The sequence below is a fragment of the Coturnix japonica genome, chromosome 7 (assembly GCF_001577835.2).
Source record: "Coturnix japonica isolate 7356 chromosome 7, Coturnix japonica 2.1, whole genome shotgun sequence".
Classification (NCBI taxonomy): Eukaryota; Metazoa; Chordata; class Aves; order Galliformes; family Phasianidae; genus Coturnix; species Coturnix japonica.
This window is the reverse complement of record NC_029522.1, coordinates 26,991,597-27,015,949: the sequence shown is the minus strand read 5'-3', so window position 1 is coordinate 27,015,949 and position 24,353 is coordinate 26,991,597. Positions and strand designations below refer to the sequence as shown.

Below are 24,353 nucleotides of genomic sequence, written 5' to 3'. Positions count from 1 at the left end.
CTGTCTTGTTGCTTTCTTTTCTATCGGAGAGGGCTTGGGTTTGTGGAAATCAATAGGTTTATACATGCAAAATGTGAGGTTATTTTCTAGCAACTTTCATTTATGTCTGTAAGTTATGGAAAATGCTGTTTTCTCCTCAGAACATGTCTGCCTGCCTTTCTTTCTTTCTTTGGGCAGACTCCAAATTCTACTTAGACAAATACCAATTTAAACATAACCCCCAAAGTATTCTTACAGGAGAAGATGTAAATTACTGGGAAGATGCTGAAGACGCTTAACACATACAAATCTAGGATGTGCTTCTTTAATGTTAATAGTACTGTTTTGTATGTGGAGCCCTATTTACCTCAGCAGAAGCTATGAGACAATAGTAGGTTTGAAGCTATGATTTATCCTTAAAACGGGCATTTAATGTTCTATTTCATTACAATGGAGATTTAAGCATCTGATAATCAATTTCCTATAACCCTGTGAACTTTGGAAAGATGGTAATTAACAATGTAGTAGAATAACTTTTTTTTCTAAGAAATATGTTTCTAATACTTTTCTCACTTATTACAGAAACTGAAGCAAACTGAAGAAACAAAAGAAGATTCTCAGAGTAGATTATCTAAAATTTCCCTGGAGTCTCTCAATAAATTTAACAGCAATAACGTCCTTTTATTAGAAAAGAACTGTGTGAACAAAGCCGAAGGACAAAAGGAAGAAAACAGAAAGAAGGAAGCATCTTCCTTAAACAACTCTGATAGGCAGGACGTGGACAATTTGGAGTCCCTGAGCGATTCTTTGTACGACAGCTTCTCCTCCTGTGCCAGCCAAGGCTCGAACGACGTGTGAGGATGCTTTCAGCCGGCTGCAAACAGAGCACTTATGGAGCTGCAAGCGGGCAGTGAGGGTGGAGAAGGGACAGAACTCACCCCGTGTCACTGTGTGCCCTCAGCAGGCGACTCCCACTTTGGTCCTCATGATGCAGCAATAAGGAAGGCAGCACTGCATTCGTCTCAGTGCAGGAGACTCAATGCTCCACACCACGAGTGACTACACAGAGAAAAGTCTTAATTTTGCACTTTTATGAATATTTGTATAGGTGTAAATATTTTGGAAAGATATATTTGTAGGGAGAGATTGACAGCAATAAATATTATGTTGGTGCTATGCTCCCGTAATGGCAGATTACTGACTTAAGTTGATGTTAATATTAACAAGAAAAGTTAGTAGATTTTTTTTAAAGAAAAGATTTATACTTATTCTGGTCTTAAAACTATGTAGAAACACTGTGCGTCCATAAACCTGAGCCTGCCGAGTCGTCTGTAAGGAACTTTGTAGACTCCTTTTGCAAAATATATCCTTTATTTTTAGTGCAGTTCCATACAGGTGTTTTGGGTGCAGTGTCACAACAGGTGTCTCACTGCAGAAGTTCTGCTGGTGCGGCCTGCTCTGCTAATGAAGGCTGGGGTCGGAGCACTGCATTGCTCTGCACAAACACCTCCTCCCATCATCATTTCCCATCCATTCCTCGTGCTGTCTTCTGCCCTTGTTTTGTCACAATTAAATCATCAGCTCTACAATAATGGTTGTTGGTGACACGTGAGGGTGTGAGCCAGCACCGCTCAGACAGAGCCAGGCTGGAGGCTGCACCTGTGTGGTTTTGTTTTTCTACCAAGGCTGTTTATACGTGAGGGAAAGTCTATTTCAAATGTTCCCCGTATTTTTTTCTAGATGTGAACTATTTATAACTGCTTTTTGTACAGCGACCTGTAAACTAGATATATTTGGGATATTTCCGACCCCGCGGTTCCTATAGCACCTGTTAATCGATGCTGTATCACCTGCGTTAACACTCGGTGCCATTTGTTCTCATTCCCTCTGTAAACTCGCGTCGCCTTTTTCGACTTTTAAAGAGCTTTTCTGCGAGGCACGTTCCTAAATAAAGCAGCTCTGTACTGGGGGCTGTGGCAGCGCGTCCCAACAACGACCGCATCCGTGCTCCCACCCGACGGCTCCGACGGCTCCGACGGCTCCAGCGGCTCCTTGCGCCGCCCCAGCTGCTCCGCCCCGCAGCCGCTCACAGCTGCGGCTGACGACGGCCCTTCCCTTCTCCCCCTCCCTCCCACCCAGGTGCCTCATCTCAGGCTTCGTTTCCTCGTCGGGGAGAGGGCGACGCCTGCCAGAAGGCGCTGGGAAGCGCCGCACCCGCCCGCCCTCGCGGGGCCGCTTCTCCCTCCCCGAACTTTCCCCGTTTCCCGTTCGCGGGGCGGGGATCTCGGCCAGCCGCCCCGTTCCGCCGGCATCACATGGTGCTGAGGGAGGAGGGGGAGCCGCCCCCCGGACCTCGAGTTTATTCCAGTCTCGGAGCTCAACTCCGGCGGGGCCGGGCGGAGCGGTGCGGGTTGGACGCCGCTGCCCGCTCACGGCGGCGGGGAAGCGGCTCCGAGCGCGGCTCGTCCCTCCTGCCGATGCCCCCCCGTGCCCCACCGCCAGCCCGGCGGCTGCGGGAGGATGCGGCTCTTCCTCCTCGCCGCTACTTTCTGCGGACTGTGCCTGGCTCCAGGTAAGGGGCTGAGTGCCGACACCCCAAAGGGGAGATCCCCGTGCGGGGCGAGGAGCGACGCGATGCCCAGCAGGGAGCTGGGACGGCACGGTGTGGGTCTGAGGGTTGGCTGGGAGCGGCACGGTGGGAAGGGTGCACCGCAGCTTTAATTGCGCGTGGCAATATAGTAATGAACTAATTCGTAATTAATTAGTAGCTAAGTGAACCCGGCGGCACGGCTAAGAGCAGGAAAACACCTCCCGGCCGGGCTGCTCGCCCCGCAGCGCGATGGTTGCGGACGGGAAGGGATGGAGCCGGAGCGGGGCAGCGCTGAGCTCGGGTTGTGCCGCCTGCTGGTCATCGGCCGGGACCGAGCGCTGCGATGAACCTTCCCACCCTGGGAAGGATGAGCCCGTCTGCCGCACGTGGTGGGTTTTTTATTATTAATTATTCTGAGTAAAACTCTTATCCATTCTAGGTTTCGGTTTGCAAATACAGTGCTACCAGTGCGAGGAGTTCCAGCTAAACAATGACTGCTCCTCTCCGGAGTTCATTGTGAATTGTACGGTGAACGTTCAAGATATGTGTCAGAAAGAAGTGATGGAGAAAAGTTTTGGTAAGGATTTAATAATTCAGCTCCTGTTTGTGTTGGTCCTGTTGCTTCTTGCTCCACCCATTCATGGTTTGCAGCTCCAAATGAGTTTGATACTCTCACCAACAGGGGCTCCGTGTTTAATTTTTCCACCCTTCTGATTGACTTTGTGACTTGCTATTTCATTGTTTGCCTTTAAAACTGGTGTAAAAACTGAAGGGTGTAAGCCAAATGTTGGTAACGCTGTTAATACTCAGTCTTTGGGGTCCCAGATCTAGTTTCTCCGCGTTGGGAAATTAATAACAACAAGTTAGTTTAATCTCATTACAGTTAATTACATGGGTTTTTTCCCCCAAGAGAAAGAAGAGAGCATTAAATTAGTAATTCCCTCCTTTCTTTTATTTACTTTAGCGATTCATATACTCTGAAGGTTTGCCCTGAGTTTTTAGTCTCCTTTGCTTTCATCCATAGAACAAAAGATCAGACTAAGGGGGAAGCAGTACATTGTGAATGCTTTTTTGGAGTTTGGAGCAGAATGGGAGGGCACGAATGTTTGCATAATATTTACCATACTCATTTTCTAAGTCTAAGGAGGATGTTGCCATTACTGTAATTAATTCTGAGCTAGCGTGTTTGGAGATGAATTTGTTCAGAAGGAAACCAGCTGCAGTTCTGCTTTGTAACCCTGTTACCTCCTGAGATATGCCATAATTTGCTTGTTTTTTCAGTCCTTCCTTGTGGAAGGAATCTGAGAACCCTCTTGGTTTTCAGAACACGGTGCTGCTCAGTAGCCCTCCATAGGAGCAGGAGTCTGCAGCTTGATTAGGGACCTGGGGGGATGGGGAAAAGTCTGCACCAGTTGAAGGTCCTGTAGCATCCTACTCTTGTTGCAGATAACTGTTTTTAGGTATTAAGAAGAGCTACCTCAGTTTAGATGTGACCATTACACCAAATGGAAGTTTTGGACTTCAGAACCTTGATTTAAGGGGTACCTGCTCTCCAGCAGAACAGCCCCCAGCTGAGGGTGCAGCTGCAGAACACAAAGGTTACTGATGCAAAGGGCTGTTGGGCTGTTGAAATAAATGAGGCTGGGTCTGTTCTTCAGGGACAGCAGAGCCCCTCTCTTCCTTGCTAATGAGTGCAGTCTCTGTCTTGAACTGTAATGTGCACTCTTTGCATTTGGAAACCATTCATTAGCGCTTTCAAGATGCTTATCCATTATCTGTTGCCGCTTGTGCTGGTGGCTACAGATCACTGCATTAAGAATAATACAAAAATAACGACGACTGTTGTTAACTGCCAACAGTAGCTTCACTGCTGGCACTTTGTTTAGTCCTGGGTAATGCCATGCACAGTTCTGTTTCTGTGCAATATGCAGCTCTCCAGCAGAGAGAAAAAAGCATGTTTAAAGAGAGATTAATCTCCTTAAGCTGCATGTTACTACAGCATTTTATTTCAAGTTTACTTGTAAGAGATAGCACTGATATGAGATAGTCTTACAATGTACCTTGCAAGCCATAAACGGAGTGTTTCTAAATGAGTATTTAAAAGCTTTACTACCTACACGCCAAAGGTTCAATGGTGATTTCACTAGGTTTGAATCGATGCTGTGGCAGTGTGATGTGGTACACAGGCATGTGTGAAAATACCTCTCCTTAACAACAATCACTTGTGCTCAGTCCATTCTTAACATCTGTGTGTTTGTGTTTAAATATCGCCCTCGGGTCCTTTGTGTTTCAATTCAGTACCATCTCAGAATGTATCAGCCTGCCAGAAACGTGTCTGTAATCTCTCCCTGGGAGTGCTGGAAGAGTTCTTTAAGTCAAGTACGCTGCTCGCATGGTCAAGTGCAGTTCTTGATAAGTGTGTGCTCACACCTGTGGCTGTGCTGCGGGTGGTCAGCTGTGCCTTCTCTCAGAGCGGCAGGCAAAGCTGCAGCCCAGCTACTGCCACTGTGACACACTGAAAATGCTGTTAGGAACTGGCTGGACAGCTTTCAGATGTGCTGGGATGCATAGTTTGTCCTGATTCCTATGAAGAAATTGACTTGCAACTTGTTTCTTTTCTGTGCAGAGTTATACTATCTTTAAGCTGATACTTGGATTTTCCTTTTAGGAGAGAGCTAGCATGCAGGGCATGGCAGGTCCCCCTGTTTGGTTTTATTTAATTTACATCCATAAGTGCAGTTCTTACTCACTTTCAGCTAAGAGACTGTAAAGTGAATAGATTACAATTTGTAACCCAAGTATTTCAAATTGAGTATAACTTACACTACTAGCGTGGTTTCTCTGCTATTCTCTGTCAGTCTGAGGGAGAATTGGCTGTAAAACAGAAATTATTCAGTTCATCATCCTTTATTGTTTTTTTCCTAATTGATATTTAAATGGGAGTAGTATAAATGCCTTATTCCCACAAGTTTTATTTAATAATTCATTCTACTTCTACCAGTGCGTCTCATCGCTTCAGCTTTCAGTGATAAGCAACAATCAAAAAAGCCAAAATGTTTCAAATGCGGATTTGAATTTATAATAGATTTGTGTGTGAATTTTTAACCCAGGGTACAAAATACATGAATTTACATTTATTTGACAATTCAATCGCATAATTAAAGTTTTTCCTTTTAACTAGATACAGTCAGAGGAATATAACTTAATTTTTATAGACCAACCTGTTTTCATGCTTAATAAAACATAGCTGTGACAGTAGGCAAAATGTTTAAAGATCTCTTAAGCTGTACTTAAATGCAGTACACTGTGATGTAGTTGGGGGTCTGAATCAGGGGGGCCTATCACCAGTTCTTTACAACGTGCATTGCTCTGTTTGGCAATGAAGGGGTCACTGGCTTAGGTGTGCTGCTCTGCCTACAGCCTGGTCCACAGCTTGCAGCCACTGACTTCTTTCTTACATGTTTGGTGACGCTTCTTTGGTTCAGCTTCATTTCTGTATTAAAATTCCTGCAAGCAAACTGACTCTAAGCAAGCTTTTTTTTTTGGTATACATTGTAAATAGCTTCTTATTGCGTGGTAGTAGTGAAGTGAACCTCTCCTCCTCAGTCCCTGTAGTGTTAGTGCTTGCAGTGTTACTATGTTCTCTCAGCACGTTTTCACAGCGTCTGGAGAAGTGTTCTCACAGAGTGAACTTCAGCTTCAGGTGAGAGACACGTAACAGCAGCGTAGGCAGTCTCTAACCCAGAGCATAAAAAGCATCTGTTGTTGTGGCAGCCCCTGATGGGAGTATCTAGCAGTGCAGGTATTAGTCGCTGATGTTTTGAATTAGCTGGGTGGCTGTGGCATCCCAGCTGTTTTATTATTAGGTAGGAACTTGCTTTATTGCACAAGTGAAAATGATTTGAGAATTGAGCAGTAATTAAGCATGCATCTAAATGGTAATGTGAGCTGGTGTAATTCTGTCTTTCCTGCAAAGATTGCTATGGCATTTTATATTCCTGTTGTACTTTGGGGATCTATCAGTGTACAGAACTGGAGACTTTGTCAAGAAAATGACAAAATATTTGTCTCGCTTCAAGCAAAGCTGTATTTAAAATTTTTGCTGGGATGAGTTAGATGTAGTTGTGTTACTGTTCTGCTCCAGTGGGAGATACGGAAGGACAGAGTTCTACCTGAGGAGCAGAACCTTACAGTTTAACATGTTAAATTAATATCTTAAATATACATATAGATAGATAGAAATGAGCGCTCTTTGCTTGAAGAAGGAAGAATGGTGAACATGGGACGTGGCACTGAAGATGACATCAAGTAATTTTTGTCCCACAGAAATTAACATAAGGGCTATGTTTGTAATGTGTTCTTTAGCTGGATGTGCAGGTGTTAGGAATCAGCATAAATGAAGTGTCTGACCAAGTTGTTTTGTATAGGGATTCCCCTTGCAGGTAGCTTGTGGAATTCCCCATGGGCAGGCTCCATCTTCCTGCTTGCCTCTCTCCTTTCCTTCTCTGAGGTTTTAACTCAGACATTTCCATTTTGCTGCATTCTGAAATATATGTAGGAACAAAGAAAGCCTGTGGTGTACCAGGATTGGATGACACATATTGATGATGTGTATGAGTCTATAATGTACATGTGCTTTTATACAGATGTCACAGAAAACACACTGATAATGAAGTTTACTGAGGGCAGGAGCTCAGCCTACTGAGCATTAAAGCTGATCTAAAACCTATTTAGGGAAAAATGAAACTTGCTATATGAATAGCTTAGAAAGGAATTGAGTGTGAAGGATGAGACCATCAACCCAGAAAGGCAGCAAATGCAAATCTCACAGAGCTTACTGTAAGCAAACCTGCCTGTGTAGATATTCCAAGTAATATACCTTGTGCTTCATGTGCTTGTAAGCGTACTCGTACAAAAGAGGTTTTTACTGTTTTGTTGGATTTTTGTTTCTTTCTGAGAGGGATAAGGTGGTGGGTTTTTTTTTTCCAGTAGTAAGATTTGGTATTTTAAGGCACCTGTATATATGAAACAAAAATTGAGTCCTTTCCAGTTGATTTGGAAAATAAACTCATTATTTCTATTGCTTTGCAATAAGAAACTTCTTCCTGGCTTGCAGTGGCCTTTCTCATGTATTTACATTGTATGTAATCCAGTAATGTAATTAAAGCAATTAGTGTAATTGTATGCTTAAGAGTAGTGCACGGGAGTAACAGGAACAAGATGATTATTTCACTGTTGAACTGTATGTATTTCTAGCTCAGTTTTGGTTACCCAGTCATCTGATTTATCGGGCAGAGGGAACTAAGTGTCTTAAGTTGTGCCCTTACATGGCCTATGTTAAGCACTCTACCTGCGATTGATTTATTAATCTCCCTGCAGTGCTGAAGTTGCTGTACATATGGCTGTTCAGGATTACAGAAGCACATACTCTTCTCTCTTTCCACGTATAACATCCAGTAGGACATACTAACTGCATTTCTGTATCGAGTAAATTACAGTCTGGTATGCACGTATTGACTGCATGATTTAAATAGCAAACAAAGCTTAATGTCTTCAGAATAGCTGTCGCCATTAAAGTTTTACAGGTTATAACTGTATCCCCAGAGTCTGGTCACAATCAGTAAAGGACATGCACTGGTTTTTTTTTCCACACTATCTCTTTTGGTTAGAACATATCAAAACAACTCAAAAGAACCTTTGATGTTACACTTTGATATTAAAAACCTTTTTTGGAAATTTAAAAAAAAAAAAAAAAAGCAGCTTAGCACGTGACATTTGCTGTATATAAATATCAGGCTTCAATCTGTTGGTTTTTCAGTGAAATGAAGGCATGAAAACTGAAAGCACACAGTTCACTTCTGATGCTGGCATGAATAAAAGACGTGCAGTGTATGTTGTTAATTTGTACTGTATGCTGAAAACTGAGAGCTGTGGATATACTGCCATTCAGAAATGCTGTCCAGATGCCGGAGCTTTTCACAGTAAATTGCTTCTAATCTTTGAGTTGCTTGGGAAAACTTCCAGACATTTGATGAACTAAGGGTGTCGGCTGAGGAGGAATTATGGCCAGTATTTAATAGATTGCTGTTCTGACTGCCTTTAAACACGCAAGAGTAACAGAGTTAACAGTTCAAGCAGTTTATGACTCAGAAGTCATCACAAATATCCAAGTGCAGAAGTAATGAAGGGCTGCACTATTGTAAGGAAGTTGCGGTATCTGGCCCGGTGAATTTCATTTTTCTCATGACATGGACAATAGCTTTTTATGTTTTCTTTCTCGCAGACTTGTATGAAAGGTATACAAATGAATTTTGGTAGGATACATTGCACAGAGCTTAGTACCTCTTAAACATCCTTTAAGATGTTTCTCTTGCATGTCACACACAAATGAGTCTTTGCTTCCAAAACCTTTGCTGTGCTGTGTCCCTGTCATTTGTCTTAGCTTCCAGTGACTCTATTAAGATGTGAGCAGATACATTCTAATTAGACCCAAACAGTTTTCATCTCCATCTTTCACTTGTAGACTGGCCACCCTTGAAGACTTGACGTGTAACCAGTTTTGCTAGAGTGGCAGATTAGCAATGATGTTTTGAGTGTGGGGAAACAGATGTAAGCAAGCCAGGTGAATCTTGTTCTGAAGATGAGCAGGATATAAAACTGTGAGTACATTGTAACTAAAGGATAGAAAAGCTGAATTAATTACACTAAAGAAAAATGCTAATATGGGATCCTGAAAGTTAAGTCCAGGTTCATCCCACCTGCTAAAAGATATTTTCTGATGGTGCCATCCAAAGCACTTAGTTTCCTGGTAGGAGAGAAGGTGGTGTCATCAGGTGGTGGATGACTGAACCCCCTTGAAGTCTTGAAGGACTGAAAGATTCAGTGCTAATGCTTGACTCTACGTCACCATTAGTGAGCAGAGATGTTAATTAGGATGGGTAGAAAACAAAGAAATGAGGTAAGCAGGTGAAAGCTGAGCTTTGACTCTTGGTTTGTTGCCTCCTGTTGCTTTAAAAAAAACAAAAAACAAAAATGATGATTCCAGCATTAGCAGCTGTACATCCTCATTCTGTGCAATTTAAGTAGCTTAATGCTCTGCTTCTGCTTTGTGATGCTGCGTTGTGCTGCTATTAACGATGCAGTTCTGATTCACGTTTCCAATACCAGGATTGGAAATGACTTACAGGGAGGAATCATAATAATGCAAATCCTTCTCCTCTGTTAGTCAGCAGTTGTCCAGTTTTCTTCTAACGTGAGTTAATTCAGCACGATGACACAGCATGTGAGGGACAGAAAGAGAATGAAGAGGTCGGTTGCTAAAAACCTCCTATTTGTTTCCATGAAAAAGTTCAAAACTCTGAAATATAGGAGTTTTTGTGAGCATACCAAGTAAACTTTCATAAATATTATAATGGAAATAGGCTAATCTAGCCAGGTAGGTTCAGTGTGATTTTGTTTTCTTTTGGACTTTCAGAATGATATGCTCCCTAAGAGTCTAATTGCATGGATATGCTTTTATAAGTCCATGCTTTTTATAAGTCAAGAAACAGTCACGCTGTATATTTTATGTACCTTAGAGAGGGGTGTTAAATGTTTACATGTTGAATGTTGCTGTACAGCTTTCAGCATCCATCACAGAGCTTTCATAATTCCTATTGGATGCTGAACTTCCCTCGGTTGGAGGGTAAGCAAACGATAGTTTAGGATAAGAAGGGACGGAGGCATATTTAATCAAACCTGCAGTGTGGGTTGGCAGACAAGGCATCAAGCTTAAGCAAAACAGAAAGGGAAACTTGAAGGTTTGCCAGGACCTGAAAACTGGTGGTTGTGAAGTAAGGTGATTGACAATACATGGATACTGTGACAAAGGGAGGAGGTATCGGTTCATATGCGTGGTCCTTCTGTTTGTCTTTACGAACAACATGGAAAAACAACCCCCAAAACAAACAACATACAAGTAGTAAAAGCATGCTTAATGCTAGGACAGCTGGCACAAGTTCCACATGGGCTGCGTGTGTGCTGCAATACAATCTGTCTCCTGTTGGCCATCTTTTTACCTTCTATTTTCTTTTGGAGGAAGCAGGCAAAGATAAGCACCATACCTAAAAGACTTGCGGGGAGAAACACCTCCCAAGTTATAATGGGCATTATGATGGCACACCTCAAACATTGCTGATCCACCTGTAAACTTCTTAAGTTATTTAAGACACAGACCTTTCCTACATGCTTGAGGCCATATCTCTGTGTATATCCATAACGCCTACTCCAAGCCTTACAAGGGGACTTTGTGACTGCTCAAGGATGCCTTTTCTTGGACCCTCATAGGACCTGCAGTTTCTTCCAGTGCTCCAGAACGTTCTGTGTGATGCAGCAGGTACGCTGGGACTATTATACTCAGGAAATGTGTGGAAGGCATTGCAGGAAACAAACATGGCTTTATGCCCACAAAGCTGAACATGTATAAACACTGTAGCAAATGTTTGGGGGCTTTTTTTGTTTGTTTGTTTTGTTTGTGTTCATAGCTGTTTTTGTTTTACTTCTGCTTTTTTCTGGTGGGAGTTGCTAGTCTCATTGATCGTACAGAAAATTTGGCTTGGAAATGGTAGCATTGGGCCAAATATCACCTACTTTGATGCGTGTTAAACTTGCAGCTCAGTTTTGTAGCTGTAGACAGTTCTGGGGTAAGTCCTGCAGTTTGCTGCTTGTATGGGAAGTCACAGCTTGAACCACTGATTAATCAGCTGAGGCAAGTGTTGGGTCAGCTGCGGGAGCACAGGTGAGAGTAATGTAGCTGTGCTCCCGGAAGGGGTGGACTTCGACTCCACCCCCTCTGAGACCTCATTTAAGGGCTGACCACCACTGAGGCAGCATCTCTTGGAGATTGCTCCCAAGTGGAGGCTGCCTCAGCTATCCAGTCCAGGCATTGACACTGGTGAGTTTTCTTTACTAATTACATTTGACTATTTATCGCTATCTTGGTCAACATCTTTATATTAGCCACCTTTAAACCATCCTCTGTTATCACCTTTACACTGCTGAAATGGACCTTCTCAGGAAATAGCCTAAGACTGGCTGGGTCACCAGGTGGGAAGGTGGCTGCCTTTTTTGGACGTGAGGACATGAATATTTGAGTTGTATCCTGGCTGCCTTTCTTGGCTTCAAAGATTGTGTGTGTTTGACTGAAGGGACAGTCTTAAGAGGACAGGTGAAAACAAAGCTGTTTGCAGGCTTATGGTGGGCTCTTTGACTGTAGAGGTTTGATCCTCTTTTGTTTTAATGCACTTAACAGTAGGCACATGTGCGAGAAGGGAGTGGAATGTGACTGCATTGTTGCACATATCCTCTAACATAGTCTGATTCCCTGCTGCCTTCATATTTAAAATACATCTTGAGCCAACTTCACAAACCTTGAGGTTGAAATGAAGGAAAATGAATCTGTCAGTAATAGATATTTCATAATAAAACATCTTTATGGTACCCACACAAATAGATAGCCCACACTGTTGTCAGGGCCTTGCTAAATTGGTGAGAAAGGCTGGGATAGTCAGTACTCAGCCATCGAGAGACTGAGCACAAATGTAGCTGAGAGTAGGCAGCCTGCAATGACACCGTCCCACTATAAACATGGTGTAAATTGTAAAGTCTCTTTGCCTTGTCAGCAATTCCAGACACTCTGAGGTAGAAGAAAAGCTCTTTAAAACTGACAACTATATTTCTAGGTGATGCATTAATGAAGATATCAAGCTGATTGCTCAAGCAAGAATATCCAGTAATTAGTGGTTATGTCTGTAGTATGAGCCTCGTGAAGCAGATAAGCGCTTTGAAGCACTGTCTGCTATTCAGGCTGCTGGTGGCAAATGGTTCTGGAAAGATCTCAGAAATAGTTTCAGAACTGGATCGGCCCTACCATAAAATCCTGCAAGAGAAGGAGTATCAGAAAGGAAATCCTAAATAAAGCAATTAATCTTCTAGAGATAATGCAGAAAGGATGCTGACATCCTGCTGAGCTCAGGGGGCAAAGTGCAGTAGCTGGGGTGTATGAACCCACTGCTGGAGCGAGGAGAAGGTGTTTCTGGCACAGAATCACAGAAGCCAGTTTTGCCAATTGATTTTCTACCACAACTAAGCAGGAATTGTAGTACGGTGGCAAGAAGGTTTAAGAGTATTTTCTGCCTTTGCTTATTTCATACTGTTTAGACTCCTGTTCCTTTCATGCTCACAGAAAAGTGTGTGTGTGTTGTGAAGTCGTGGCTGCAGTGTTTTAAAAATGTCATTCTTATAACATTGTCTTTCTTCCCATTTATCTTCTGTGCCTGGTTTCATTATATCTTGCCTTAAAGGTACTGCATTAGTACAGGAAAAGCATAGCCATTTCATTCTGATGGAGTTTAGTTCATGCCCAGTGCCTCAAATACTAGGAAGCATTAGTGTATAATGATAGTTGATTTGTGAGTTCAAAAGGATCCATCAGTACTTAAAGGAAGAAACCTGCATGCGGAGGGCATGTCTCAGCCACGTAGCTATCAAAAATCTGATGGTTGCAGACTTCTTTATGGAAATAATTTGTTATAGTTTGAATTATTAGAGCTAGAAATTGGACTGAACAATCACTGGGGAGGGGAATTTCCAACTGGAAGAACTATCTACAAGGAAGACACCAGAAGCGTTACAATATGACTTTATTACTTGTTATTCTTCCTATTAAGGCACAAACATAATCCATCTGTGTGTGAAACCCCAATGCTGAAGCCACAAAACACTGATCTTTGCAGGGTTGTTGGGCTTTGAAATCTAAAGGAGCTGAGGGTTATTGTGTGGAATCTATCCTGGCTGCTGTAAATGCACAGAGTTGCTCTGCAAGAGTTGGATTTGTGCAGGAGAGGCCTCCTGGATCTGCCTGGTGAACACAGTGTGTCAGGGCGCATTATCTAATTGTTCACTGAGCGATTCTCATTGCCCAGCCTGCTGAATATTGCAAAGTATATGATACCATGGGGACTTCAATAAATCACTTAGTATTGTGAGAAGGGCCTTTCCTGTGAAAAGGAAATGGCAGGGAGAGAGTGATGCATAAAACAAAGGGAGCAGGAAATCTGCCAATGTCAAAAGCTTTTTGCAGGTGTGATCTTTGAGGGGAAAACCAGGACTTGCTGCTCCCGTGGAAGATGTGGAATGGCTGAGTCAGGTGGGTCTTTAGCTATAGGGAAGGATCAGAAGATGAGGTGCTGGATTAGAGGTGGAAAAGCAATCAATGCCTAATTGCACTGAGTTCCTTTCTCAGGAGGGAAAGGGAGAGAAAAATCACAACCACGAGGAGGTTCATGTTTGCCTGAGCTATGGGAATAGTTGGGACAGTGTGCCAGGTCTGTGTGGGCAATGTGATCCTATCAGCAGCACAGCTGAGGCCCTTTGGCTGCGGTCTGTCAGCAAAGATGGAACTCTCTTCTTTTTGTAAATTCTAACAATAACAACTGTGCCTTTTGATCGCTGTGCCTGTGCTGCTACAGCTGGAGCACTGTGCAGGTCTCTCTTCTTCTTGAGCAAAGACTCTACCTGCTGTGCTGATTGATTGAAGCTCACTGCAGACCAAGAAGGATTTAACTCTGTCTTGAGGGCGTCTCTTCGTAAGTTTAACTTAACAGCCCTAAAACATGATTCAGAGTTTGAATTTGGGGCAGGAGGGAGAACACAACACAGGGAAGTCTCTGTAATGTGTGCATGCAGCAATGTTGTGACCATATAAAAGAACTGCTTTAATTAGAAGTGTCTGAAGGCAGGAAATCTTTCTGTTCTAGCATAACCCAAATAAATGGTATTTTGCTGCTACGTACAGCACTTGGTTGTGTGGTGGCAGTTGCTATTTCAGAACTATCTACTGAAATGTACTGCACTGCTTTTGTTTCCACAGTCCCTGAAGTCCACCTGCAGGAGGTGCAAGTCCAGTACCTATGGGCTGTGTGGTTATGTTCTTATGTTGTTCCTTTAAAATCAAAGTGTAAATGGCTGTACTTAAAAACTTGGTGGAACCACACAACCACTCTTAAGGGAGGGCTGGCTCTGCTGGCTGAGGGGATCTTGCCCCATGCCCTTTAAGAGGGAAGAGAAATCATTTTGAGAATCCCTTGTTCTAAAGGAATTGTGATTTTTATTATCCTTAAAAATATCTCTTCTCTGTAAACACATGACAATACAGGCAGACCTTCATTCTATGTGTGTTAAATTGCATTTATAAATAAGACATTCAATTCAAACAGAAACTTTTGTTCAACTATTATATCTCAAAGAGTAAGAACTGAGACCACCTGGAAAAGTACCGATAGTCAACCTCCTTCCTCTGCTGGCAGCCTGTCTGGGTAACAGCAGCAAGGAAAAACACCCACCAAAATACAAATTAACAACACAGAAAGCTGTAATTATTCAAACACCTTCATTCTGATGTTCAACAATAGAAATAATTTTAGAATTCACTGCATTCCAGTTGCAGCTATTCAAACGGCACACTGCAAAAGAGCAATTCTGTTTATAAAAGAGATGTTTTGATATACGTTGTGTGGATCACATTTGCAATGGTTTGTTGGTTCCAACCAGAGTCAAATAAAAGAAAAAGCCCCAAACGTGGTGGCCATGGTTCCCCTGCAGTGCGGAGCTGTTTGTGGTGTCACAGCTGATGTGTGTGGCTTCATCAGCAGCATTGCTTTGGAAATGTAAACTGTTTTGCGAGAATTTTCAAGTGTGAGTCATAAAGGAAAGCTGTGTTCATGTTAAGCTCAGTAACCTTTGTTCTGTGCTACAGGAATCATGTATCGCAAATCCTGCGCATCTTCAGCAGCGTGTCTCATAGCTTCTGCTGGATACCAGTCTTTTTGCTCACCAGGGAAAGTGAACTCTGTGTGTATCAGCTGCTGCAACACTCCGCTCTGCAATGGACCCCGGCCGAAGAAGAGGGGGAATTCCAGTGTGATGCTGAGGGCACACATGATAACCACCGCTCTGCTCCTTAAATTCTCTCTCTTGTTTTTGTATTGCTAAACTTCGAGCGAGTTTCTTGTCCTGACACAATTTGTTCCATCTCCTCCTTTCTTCAAAGACACTGCAATTATTTTCTATTTGTTTTTTTAAGTCTCTATCAACAGCAAGGGAAGTCTGGTGGTTGTGGAGAAAGAAGCTAACACTTCTGGCAGCTAATGCAGAAACCAGAACATGGGAAGGAATGCAAGGAAGAACTTTACTCTGAAGCACTGGAACAGGCTGCACAGAGAGGTTGTGGAGTCTCCTCTGGAGATATTCAAGACCCACCTGGATGCTTTCCTGTGCAACCTGCTGTAGGGAGCCTGACTGAGCAGAGGGGTTGGACTCAAATGGTCTCTAGAGGTCCCTTCCAACCCCTACAGTTCTCTGTGATTGTGTGATCCGTGAATTCAGTTAGCAGATTGTGATTTTCAAGTGCACACTGGAAATTCAACAGCAGGATGCAGAACTCCTGCTCCTTTTGCATAACTGGAAACAAACCCATTGTGTTATTACTTTAAGATGTAGTCAAGTCCTCAGCCACTTTAGTTCATGTGTTTTGATGTTCGTTGCTGCCCATTGCCTTATGAAGTCATACTTCACGTTCACAAAGGCCATTCTGTGTGTCTGGGCCAGGCTTCGAGCTCATCTCTAGTGGCACTACTTCCAAGCTGGGCTCCTGCAATTCATCACCCGGCTTCTGCAGACTGCAGTTGGTGTTGGCCTCGTTCTGAAAAGTACTTAAACTTTTGCTATTGCTCCTTGTGGAAGAGCTGCGCTTGGAGGACATGAAGAGCAGCGGGCGTAGAGACCGGTTGCTCCTTGCTCTTGAGCTCAGGTTGGCTCTAAGAAACTTCTCTTTGTTGGCATGCTCTATCGTCAGGTGGCAGCGGAGGACCTGCAGAAACACACTGCGGAACTGCTGAGAAGAGATATTGTACAGCAGGGGGTTCACCACGGAGCTGAGGTAGAAGAAGATGTCAGCAATGGGAAGGAGGATGATGTACGCCCTGAAGTAGGGGACGGTCCAGTCCTGCTTTGGTTTAGCAGCAGCCATGATCCTTCTAATCTGGTTTGGCATCCAGCATATTGCCAGGGTTGCAACAATCAGTCCTATGAACAAAAAGAGGGTGGGGGGGGAAACATGAAGTATTAAGTATCAGTTCTGCACTTACTTGTTAGGAAACAGTACCAGTTTTTCAGTGTTTTGCTTAACAGCTTTTTCCGCCAGCAGCATTTTTTTATTTGTTTTGGTAACTTAGAAGGTCATCATTGCAGCGTATGCTACAAGGAAAGACTGCACGGTGCTTGGGTAGTGGTCCTTTGTACCTGTTGCCATTTATGATTTATTTTCCATGTTCTCACATCAATACCTGTATCTTTGGGAAGAATGGATCCTTGGTTTGCACTGTGTTCTTACACTTACGTTTTTCCCTTTACTTTGGAAAAGCAAACAAAATAAACCGAACCGAGAGCCATAGCAGATCAGGCAATACCCAGCAGAGATCAGATTCATGTTTGCACTTGACAAAAAGAAATAGCAAAAACTGTATGCATAATAATATATTTGGTGTTATTTTTGGTAAATTTCCTCTTACAGAAGATATTTTTAAGTAAAATATGTATGGATCTTTTTATGGTAATTAAGATATGTTGGACTTTGTTAAAAAAAAACAAAAACATGGAATTCCAGTGGAATTAAATTATGAATGTAAAAGAGAAAAACCCAGCCCTGCTCACAGAAGTGTAACTTGTTTCAGATTATAAACTCTGCTCGAAAATGCAGTATCTGACCATTCTGTATTTATATGTCAATATAAATACACATTGCTGCATCACTAACTGTGTTAAAAAGGGGATGGCTTTAGTGTTGGATGTCTGAGAGCTCCACCTCCATGTGCTGTGGTGCTATCAGCCCTGGAGGACCAGGTGAGTGCTGTGAGCAGGGACGGTGCTGTGCTGCTGCTGACACGGGCAGGCGCTGGGCAGCCTGACACTTGGCTTAATACACAAGGGCACAAAATGATTTCTCCTCTGCGCTTTCCCCTGAAGCTTCTGAAACAAAACATGACCACAAGTTACTGCTTCCACTTTGTTTTTCTCTTTGCAGGAAACGTGCCTTATCTGAGTGCTTAAGAAGGAGTGGAAGCTACAGGTTGGCTTCCCTGCTGCAGGTGCTCAAAGCAACAGAGTATCTCGGTGGTGAATGGTTTATGCTTTCCACAGACACTTGTTATACTGTTTATCTCCTCCGCTGTCTTGCCTCCTTTCCCAGCAGAAGCACAGAAACATTTTAATTCCTACCTGTGTAGAGTGTCATTAAAAAGATCACTAGGAAGGCAACTCTGAAATAGTCTATCATGCACTTGTCTTACTAGTGAGAAGTAATGAAGGTAAGGGGAAAGGAGGATGGGAAAGAAGCAATTTTTTTCTTCACTCTGGAACTGCCAGGACTCAGGGGGTTGTGTCCTGGTTCCCTCCACCACCATCACTTTGACTGGGGGGAGGAAAAGAAAGAGATTTTCTTAATGAAAGCCACAGTTACTTAAAAAATAACACATGATCTCATTGAGTGACAGATCCCAAATAAAGGCCATCTTTCTGATCATTTGCTTCCATAATCGCTTGATGTTACAGTGGTTTTGATGGAGAAGTACCTGAAAAACACAACCACAGAATAATGGATGGGCTGGGAGTAGGCCAGGCAGCATCTTTCTAGCAGGTGTGTGACAAGAGCCCTCTGCTATTGCTGTTAACTCCCCTTACACACCCAGCCATAGGTCTCCATTCTCATCCCTGTTCTTAGCCATGCTGTGTGCCCCTTTGCTTGACTGACTCTTCTCTGACTTCTGGAGCGTCTCTGCCATCAGTTAATCTGAACCGTTTATTACTCCTGCAAATCTTGTCTGTGCTTTTCTTTCTCTGCTGTCAGCAGAACAAATACAGGGACAGCAGTCCTGCCATGGGCCAGCAGAGAACAAGAAGCCCTGAGCTGTGACTGCCCTGAGTGTTCTCCCCTGTGCAGCTTAAAATTGGGCAAGAATTTTACAGGCCTTGATTTGTGGTCTCTGTGTTTACCGGACGGTGTCCCTTCAATGGGAAAGAAAATAAGTACTATTGTGTACATCTTTTTTGTTGCTAGTTAGAAAGAGGATATTTCATCACGCTGATTAATAGTTCCCTAAATTGTGACTGATGCTGTGAGGAGCCGTCAGCAAACAGTGCTCAACAAACTCAAACACAGTGCACTGGGAACTCTCATTTTTCACTTGTATCTGAATTCTTTGTTGTTGACTTTTCTTTTTAGTCCAGACTGCCAGATGCCTGAGCTTCCCCCTTACATCCTTCAGCTGCTTTTGTTCCAATGATCCAGTATTGTGCTGTGCGTACAGCAAGTGAAAAATGAGCTGCTGGTGCCTTTGCACGGTGTGGCAAAGCTCCGGCTTTGGGAAGTGATAGTCTGTAAACTCTCATCCCTCGCCAGGAATAAGTAATGGTGAATTCTTACACCTGGAAGAATAACAAGCACATATTGCTTCAAACGAGCTGCACCATGTGAGTAAACATGCTGAGAAATTCCCATTGTTTTTTCCGGCTGTTCATACTTCCAAGTATGAAGAAATAAGCCCAAGTGCACCCAAAGAAAAACTTTATGCTCAGGCCTTAGCACAGTAAATATTTTGACTGAATTATTGCTGCAATCATGCTGAACTCATACACAGGCTGTAGAGATTTTAGTCTTGCCATGTAATGAGCAGAAGGTGCTTAAACCACTTCATCTCAACTTGAATGTAAATCAGAGTGCACCTTGTATGGGCACATGTGCATCTGCGTTAGGAATTAAACTCTTTTCATCTCATCTTCAACTCTCCCTTCCACTCCTCCTTATTAAAGTGAAACCAGCTCCTACCTCCATGCTCTTTTCCACTGTCCTGACTTGGTGTTGAAGTGACAGGCTGGGTGGGAGCAGAAATTGTCCCCTGAAGCAATGTTTATATACAAGGTAACGTGTTTAAATGACCTCCCCCCCGTGCCTGAAATTTCCAGTACACACTTGAGTCACTCAGTTTAATCTTCAGAAGGGCACCGGACATGTCTGCAGAGCCCTGGTGTGATCTGGTGACTGCGTAAGTGACAGCATCTCCACCTGTAAGTGTTTGAGCTTATAATGTACGTAACAGTGATGCTGATATTCCAGTGTAACAACAACTACAATAAGTAGACACAAAAAGACACTTGGCTAAACCCGCTAAGCCAAAGACAGGAAACGCCACATTCAATTAATAGCTCAGTCTAAAAAGGAAAATAAGACAAAGTCTCTTTAAAAGCATACGAATTCAACTATTTAAGTTTGAGAATTGTTATTGTAACTTCCCAAAAGTGCATCTTACAGTATTAATTCTTAATATGTGACAAAGGACCATTTAGGTAGTAAAATAAACGCAGCGCTAAGTGCCAATAATAAATAAGCATCACTGGCACAGCCTAGGAGCTTGGCAGCCATCTCTCCCTTAGCAATACTTTTTATTGCTCTGAACATTCCTCTGGGCCATAGGGGACTGAATTAAATTCATTATGAACTTCACTGGGAAGGATTTTAAGTGCATGCAGACGTCTGGTAGGGTAGAAAGGCCTTCCACACCCTCTCACATTCTGCTCGTCCTTCTATTGAACTGGTAGATTTTTTTTTTTGTCTTTTCTACACCTGAACACTTAAATCTGTGTAACAGAGGTTTATAGTCCCACATTTTCCCTCTATCCCGGCCACCGCCAGCCCACAGACCTTGGAGTTGTCTAAAGATACTGTCACTAGGAAACACCAGCTGCATCCTTCATCTGGCTGCCATGGGCCAGATGGGGTCATCCCTGCTTGCCCCTGTCTGCCTATGAGACCCAGCACTGCCTGCCCACTGCTGCTCCACACACACTGCTTGGGCTCATGCAGAGTTAAGCCTCAAACTTTGGTTTTCTGTAATTTAATGAATGGCGCAAAGGAGGGTTCTCAACATCTGCTTGTAAATTGACATTTAAATGGCAATTGCCAGTGGAATATAAGCATGTGGTTACTGCGTTATGACTCAAGTGCAGGCAGCCAGGCACTTGGTTCACAGGGAACTCATTGTGTCAGCACTTGTGTCACGCTCACACGCTTGGCCCCTTTATACTCAAAGGCACAGCACAGCATCAACGCCCCACACCTTCAGCACAGCATCTTCCCACCACAGGCAGCAGCTTCCAAGGGATGGGAATACTGAGCCCACCCCTCACTTGTTCACCTTACTGGTGAACGCAGTAAGTTCACCACTGCCGTGCAGGGCTAAGCACGAAGAAAGCTCTTGTTCCCTATGGGTTTCTGCTAAGTGCAGCTCTGAAAACCCAACTGCTTACCTCTGTGCTCGGGGTGGTTGGTAGCTCAGTCACCACCAAACTCCAGGAAAGAAAAAGCAGAGACTCAGCTGCTAATTGAGGATGTTACTTTCAGGAGGTGGGTTTGGGGCATGTATTTATGTACGTTCACTATTTTAACCACGACTTGGGAATCTTACTTTTCATTGTAAGCAGGGACAAAAGCCATTCCTCTGCTGTGGCTCCAGCCTGCCCTAAGAAACCGCCTGGCCCTGAACTGCAGCACAGAGCAGTCACTGAGATGCACCCCAGTGCAGCTCCATGCCCCCAGCTGCCTGCACACGCGCTGCTGCAGTTGGCTGCATGTGACATGCCAGCTGCCTTATGCTGCACGTCTACTGACGATCGCCACTTAAATGTCAGCATACAAACAGCTGTTACTGTCATTGCCACAGCTCTGCCTCATCCCTGCAGAAAGGAAGCCGCCCACACAGCAGCAGGAGCTGCCCCATCCAGGTGCTGCCCAAATATAGCACTGTATTGGCCACGGTATAAATGAAAACCCCCAAACAACCATTTCAGCCACAGACATGGTGCTCCATGTACAGGCATGAGACACGTTCAACCTGAGGGCCTGGCCCACTCACCGGTGCCTCCTATCACACTCTACAACCAACCTTCTGTAGGCAGCAATTCCCTGCAGCTCTCAGGCTGTCAGCCTGTGCCCCATGTTCTGCACTGCCTTCAGCATCTGCGAGCACATCTGACTCAATTGCAGTGGCACCGAGCAGGCAGGCTATAAAACAAAGGTGGTTCTGCTGCCCTTTCTGTCAGTGACAGGTCACATCACCCAGAAATCAATTGCTCAGCCCTGCGCCCAGTGCCACAACCATCAATAAGGGATTTGCTTGAGCGGGGCCTTGTGCTGCATTCTATGTGCGGGATAGAGCACCTGATGAAGATTAAAAGAGGAAAAGAACATTAATATAAACCTCCCTCGCTCATGCACACACAAGTTTCCTTGCTGAAGGACAAACATCACAGTAAAAGTAAGCACATATTGATGGATGTTGAGGTGAATATAAAAATGTATTAACCTGAGAGATAAATATTGACACTGCTTTGTCTGTGTCAATATTTAGTTCAAGGGACAATAAATTTTGATGTTCACCGCAACGAGTCGATACGTGCATTGCTACATACATTTTGTATGAGCTCAAATTATTCACCAACTCTGCTCCTTCCGTCCTCAACTTGCAGATTGGAGACCTGCCTTCAAAAAGTGCTTCTCTGCCAGGGAGGGTGGTAATACAGCAAGTGTCCCCTCCCAGCAGTGACTACAGGGTATGCACATCACACAAGTGTGAACCTCCTGCAGCTGCTTTTGACACCCGCTCCCACAGTGACTGTGTGCTGGTGTGAAGCCTCCAGAGTCCTCCACACACCCACGTGGGCTGTGAGCATCTCGAGTTATCAGGGGAAACACAGACACAATTAGCCAAGACACGAGTGTTAACAGTTCTACTTCTCAGCAATCTAAAACACCTCACTCACAATTACCTTCAGCTCTTAGCAAGGTCAAGTTGTGATTCTCAAATATTGTTCAATACTGTCATTTCGCAGCACAAACAGCAGCATGGAGCTACAAGCACTGCAGGAAGGCTCCTGACCGAGCTGCTGCCTCGGCTCCAATGCAAGCGGTGCCTGAAGCTGCAGTGTGAGCTCCAGTGCTTCTCCCAGAGACACACAGCATTTCAGTCAGGGCTACTTTAGGGGAAAGGCCATCAAGAATAGTGTAGAAACAGGCCCAAAATCACCACCCAAAGACATACTGTGGTACGATAAATACACTCTAAATTGTTCATCTTTCAGAATTCCAACGTTGCAGCTGCCAGAAAGGACAGGCTTGCTGGAAGTATGTTCTGACAATGCTAATATGGACACAACTGTGCAGAAGGCAGCGGGCTTCGTTTTTATTCATGTTTCTTCCTTGCAAAACAAATTTTTGCCATGGTTGCTTTGATTTCCTTTTAGAGAGACCGAAGTCTTGTTTTCCTTCCACAGTAGCAAAACAATGGGAAAATACATTTTCCATATAAATCCCATCTAAATGGAGCGTTCTAACTAGTAAACGCCATTTGGAACAGAGAGCTGTTTTGTTTTTACATTGCAAACCCAGCCATCGCAACATTAAACAGCTCATCTACTGCAGTTCAGCGGGAGGAATCACTGAACAACCCGCTGCAGAATACAAATACAGAAACAAAGCCGCAGCTCAGCAGATACACGCGGCACCGTGAGCTCTGCCAGGGACTGAGCCGTGCATCATACAGAACCAAGTGCCTTAAGGGGAACCAGCAAAGCTCTTCCTACATAAGAGTGGTGCTACCAACCTCCAAGGCAGGTTGCTGTAACCGAAAGCCCTCAGATGAAGAAAATCTGCATCACAGGTAGCACAATGAAAATGGAATTATTGGAGCACTAACAGGAGCAAGATGAGGAACAGGGACAGCGGGCACCTCAAGCTCCCCACTCACAGTGGCTGTTCCCAAAGTGCAGGTGGATAAAGCCCCAATATTCCATCCTGACCCCTGGAAGCAGATCCTAGCTGGGGTGCTAGCAAAGGGTCTGGAAGGCAGCCATAGCACAGACAGGCAGTTACAGCTTTAAGTCAGGCCTGCCCTTGGATAATTCTGATCAGAGCGATGGGTGGCAGTGAAGGCAGCAAATGTGCCCTAAATGAGGGATTTAGGGCCTGGCTGTGCCCTGCTGCTCCCCAGCATCCTGTGGGAACAGAGCCCTCCTCTGCCAGCACCTGCTCCTCACCTGTCTGCGTTTCAATGCCATTGAGAGCAGCAGACACGTCAAAATTTTCTCAGTCCTTCTTAAGAAACATGTGTGCAAAACAAAGAGTATCCCCCCCTCACCACCACCTTTCCGCAGCCTAATGCAAAGAGCCAAAGTCCCCACACACCAGGTGAGAAGGCAAAGATGCTGTGCAAGGCATCTAGACAAATGGACACCTGGGCACCCACAGGGGCACTGCTCAGCATGGAGCTGTGCTGTGCGGTCAGAGCAGCACAGGGCTGTGCAGGGAGCACCCCAATGCCAGGCAGCCGTGTGAGCCTGTCCCTGAGTATATGGGCAGCCAACTGCTGGTGGCAAAGCCCACACAGCACAGCCAGGCAGGAGACCCACCCCAGGGCACGGGCAGGAGCCTCAGCCACTTCCCTTTATGCAGCTGGAACACACAAAGTCCCCCGATTCTCCGCAACACACTCAATCTGCAGGGAGAATCTTCCATCTGCAGCATCTCAGTAACACCCCGTGATACCTTCAGAAGCAGATATTTCTCCCCCACTGCTTTCCATTTACCCAAGTTAACTTTATTGGACACACACACACACAAAAACAAAAACCTGTGGAGGTG

General features: G+C 44.2%; 3 protein-coding genes across 10 annotated transcripts in view; 2 read left to right on the top strand and 1 right to left on the bottom strand.

Moving 5' to 3' along the window:
* NCKAP5 (NCK associated protein 5) overlaps window positions 1-1,948 on the top strand; it is a 405,691-nt gene extending 403,743 nt beyond the window's left edge. For all 8 annotated transcript variants that reach the window (XM_032445915.1, XM_032445910.1, XM_032445913.1 and 5 more), the window contains one exon: window positions 562-1,948. In XM_032445915.1, the coding sequence (XP_032301806.1) occupies window positions 562-837 (276 nt within the window). In that variant the 3' untranslated portion in view covers window positions 838-1,948. The remainder of the gene's footprint in view (window positions 1-561) is intronic.
* Window positions 1,949-2,107: 159 nt separating this feature from the next.
* On the top strand, window positions 2,108-18,185 carry LYPD1 (LY6/PLAUR domain containing 1). Its single transcript, XM_015868906.2, has 3 exons — window positions 2,108-2,551; window positions 3,009-3,146; window positions 15,363-18,185. The coding sequence occupies exons 1-3, from the start codon at window positions 2,500-2,502 to the stop codon at window positions 15,596-15,598; spliced, it is 426 nt and encodes a 141-aa protein (XP_015724392.1). The 5' UTR covers window positions 2,108-2,499; the 3' UTR covers window positions 15,599-18,185.
* The window catches only part of GPR39 (G protein-coupled receptor 39), a 58,483-nt gene continuing 48,877 nt past the window's right edge, over window positions 14,748-24,353 (bottom strand). Inside the window, 1 exon segment of the mRNA NM_001323194.1 lies at window positions 14,748-16,690. Coding sequence (NP_001310123.1) covers window positions 16,170-16,690 — 521 coding nt within the window. The 3' untranslated portion in view covers window positions 14,748-16,169.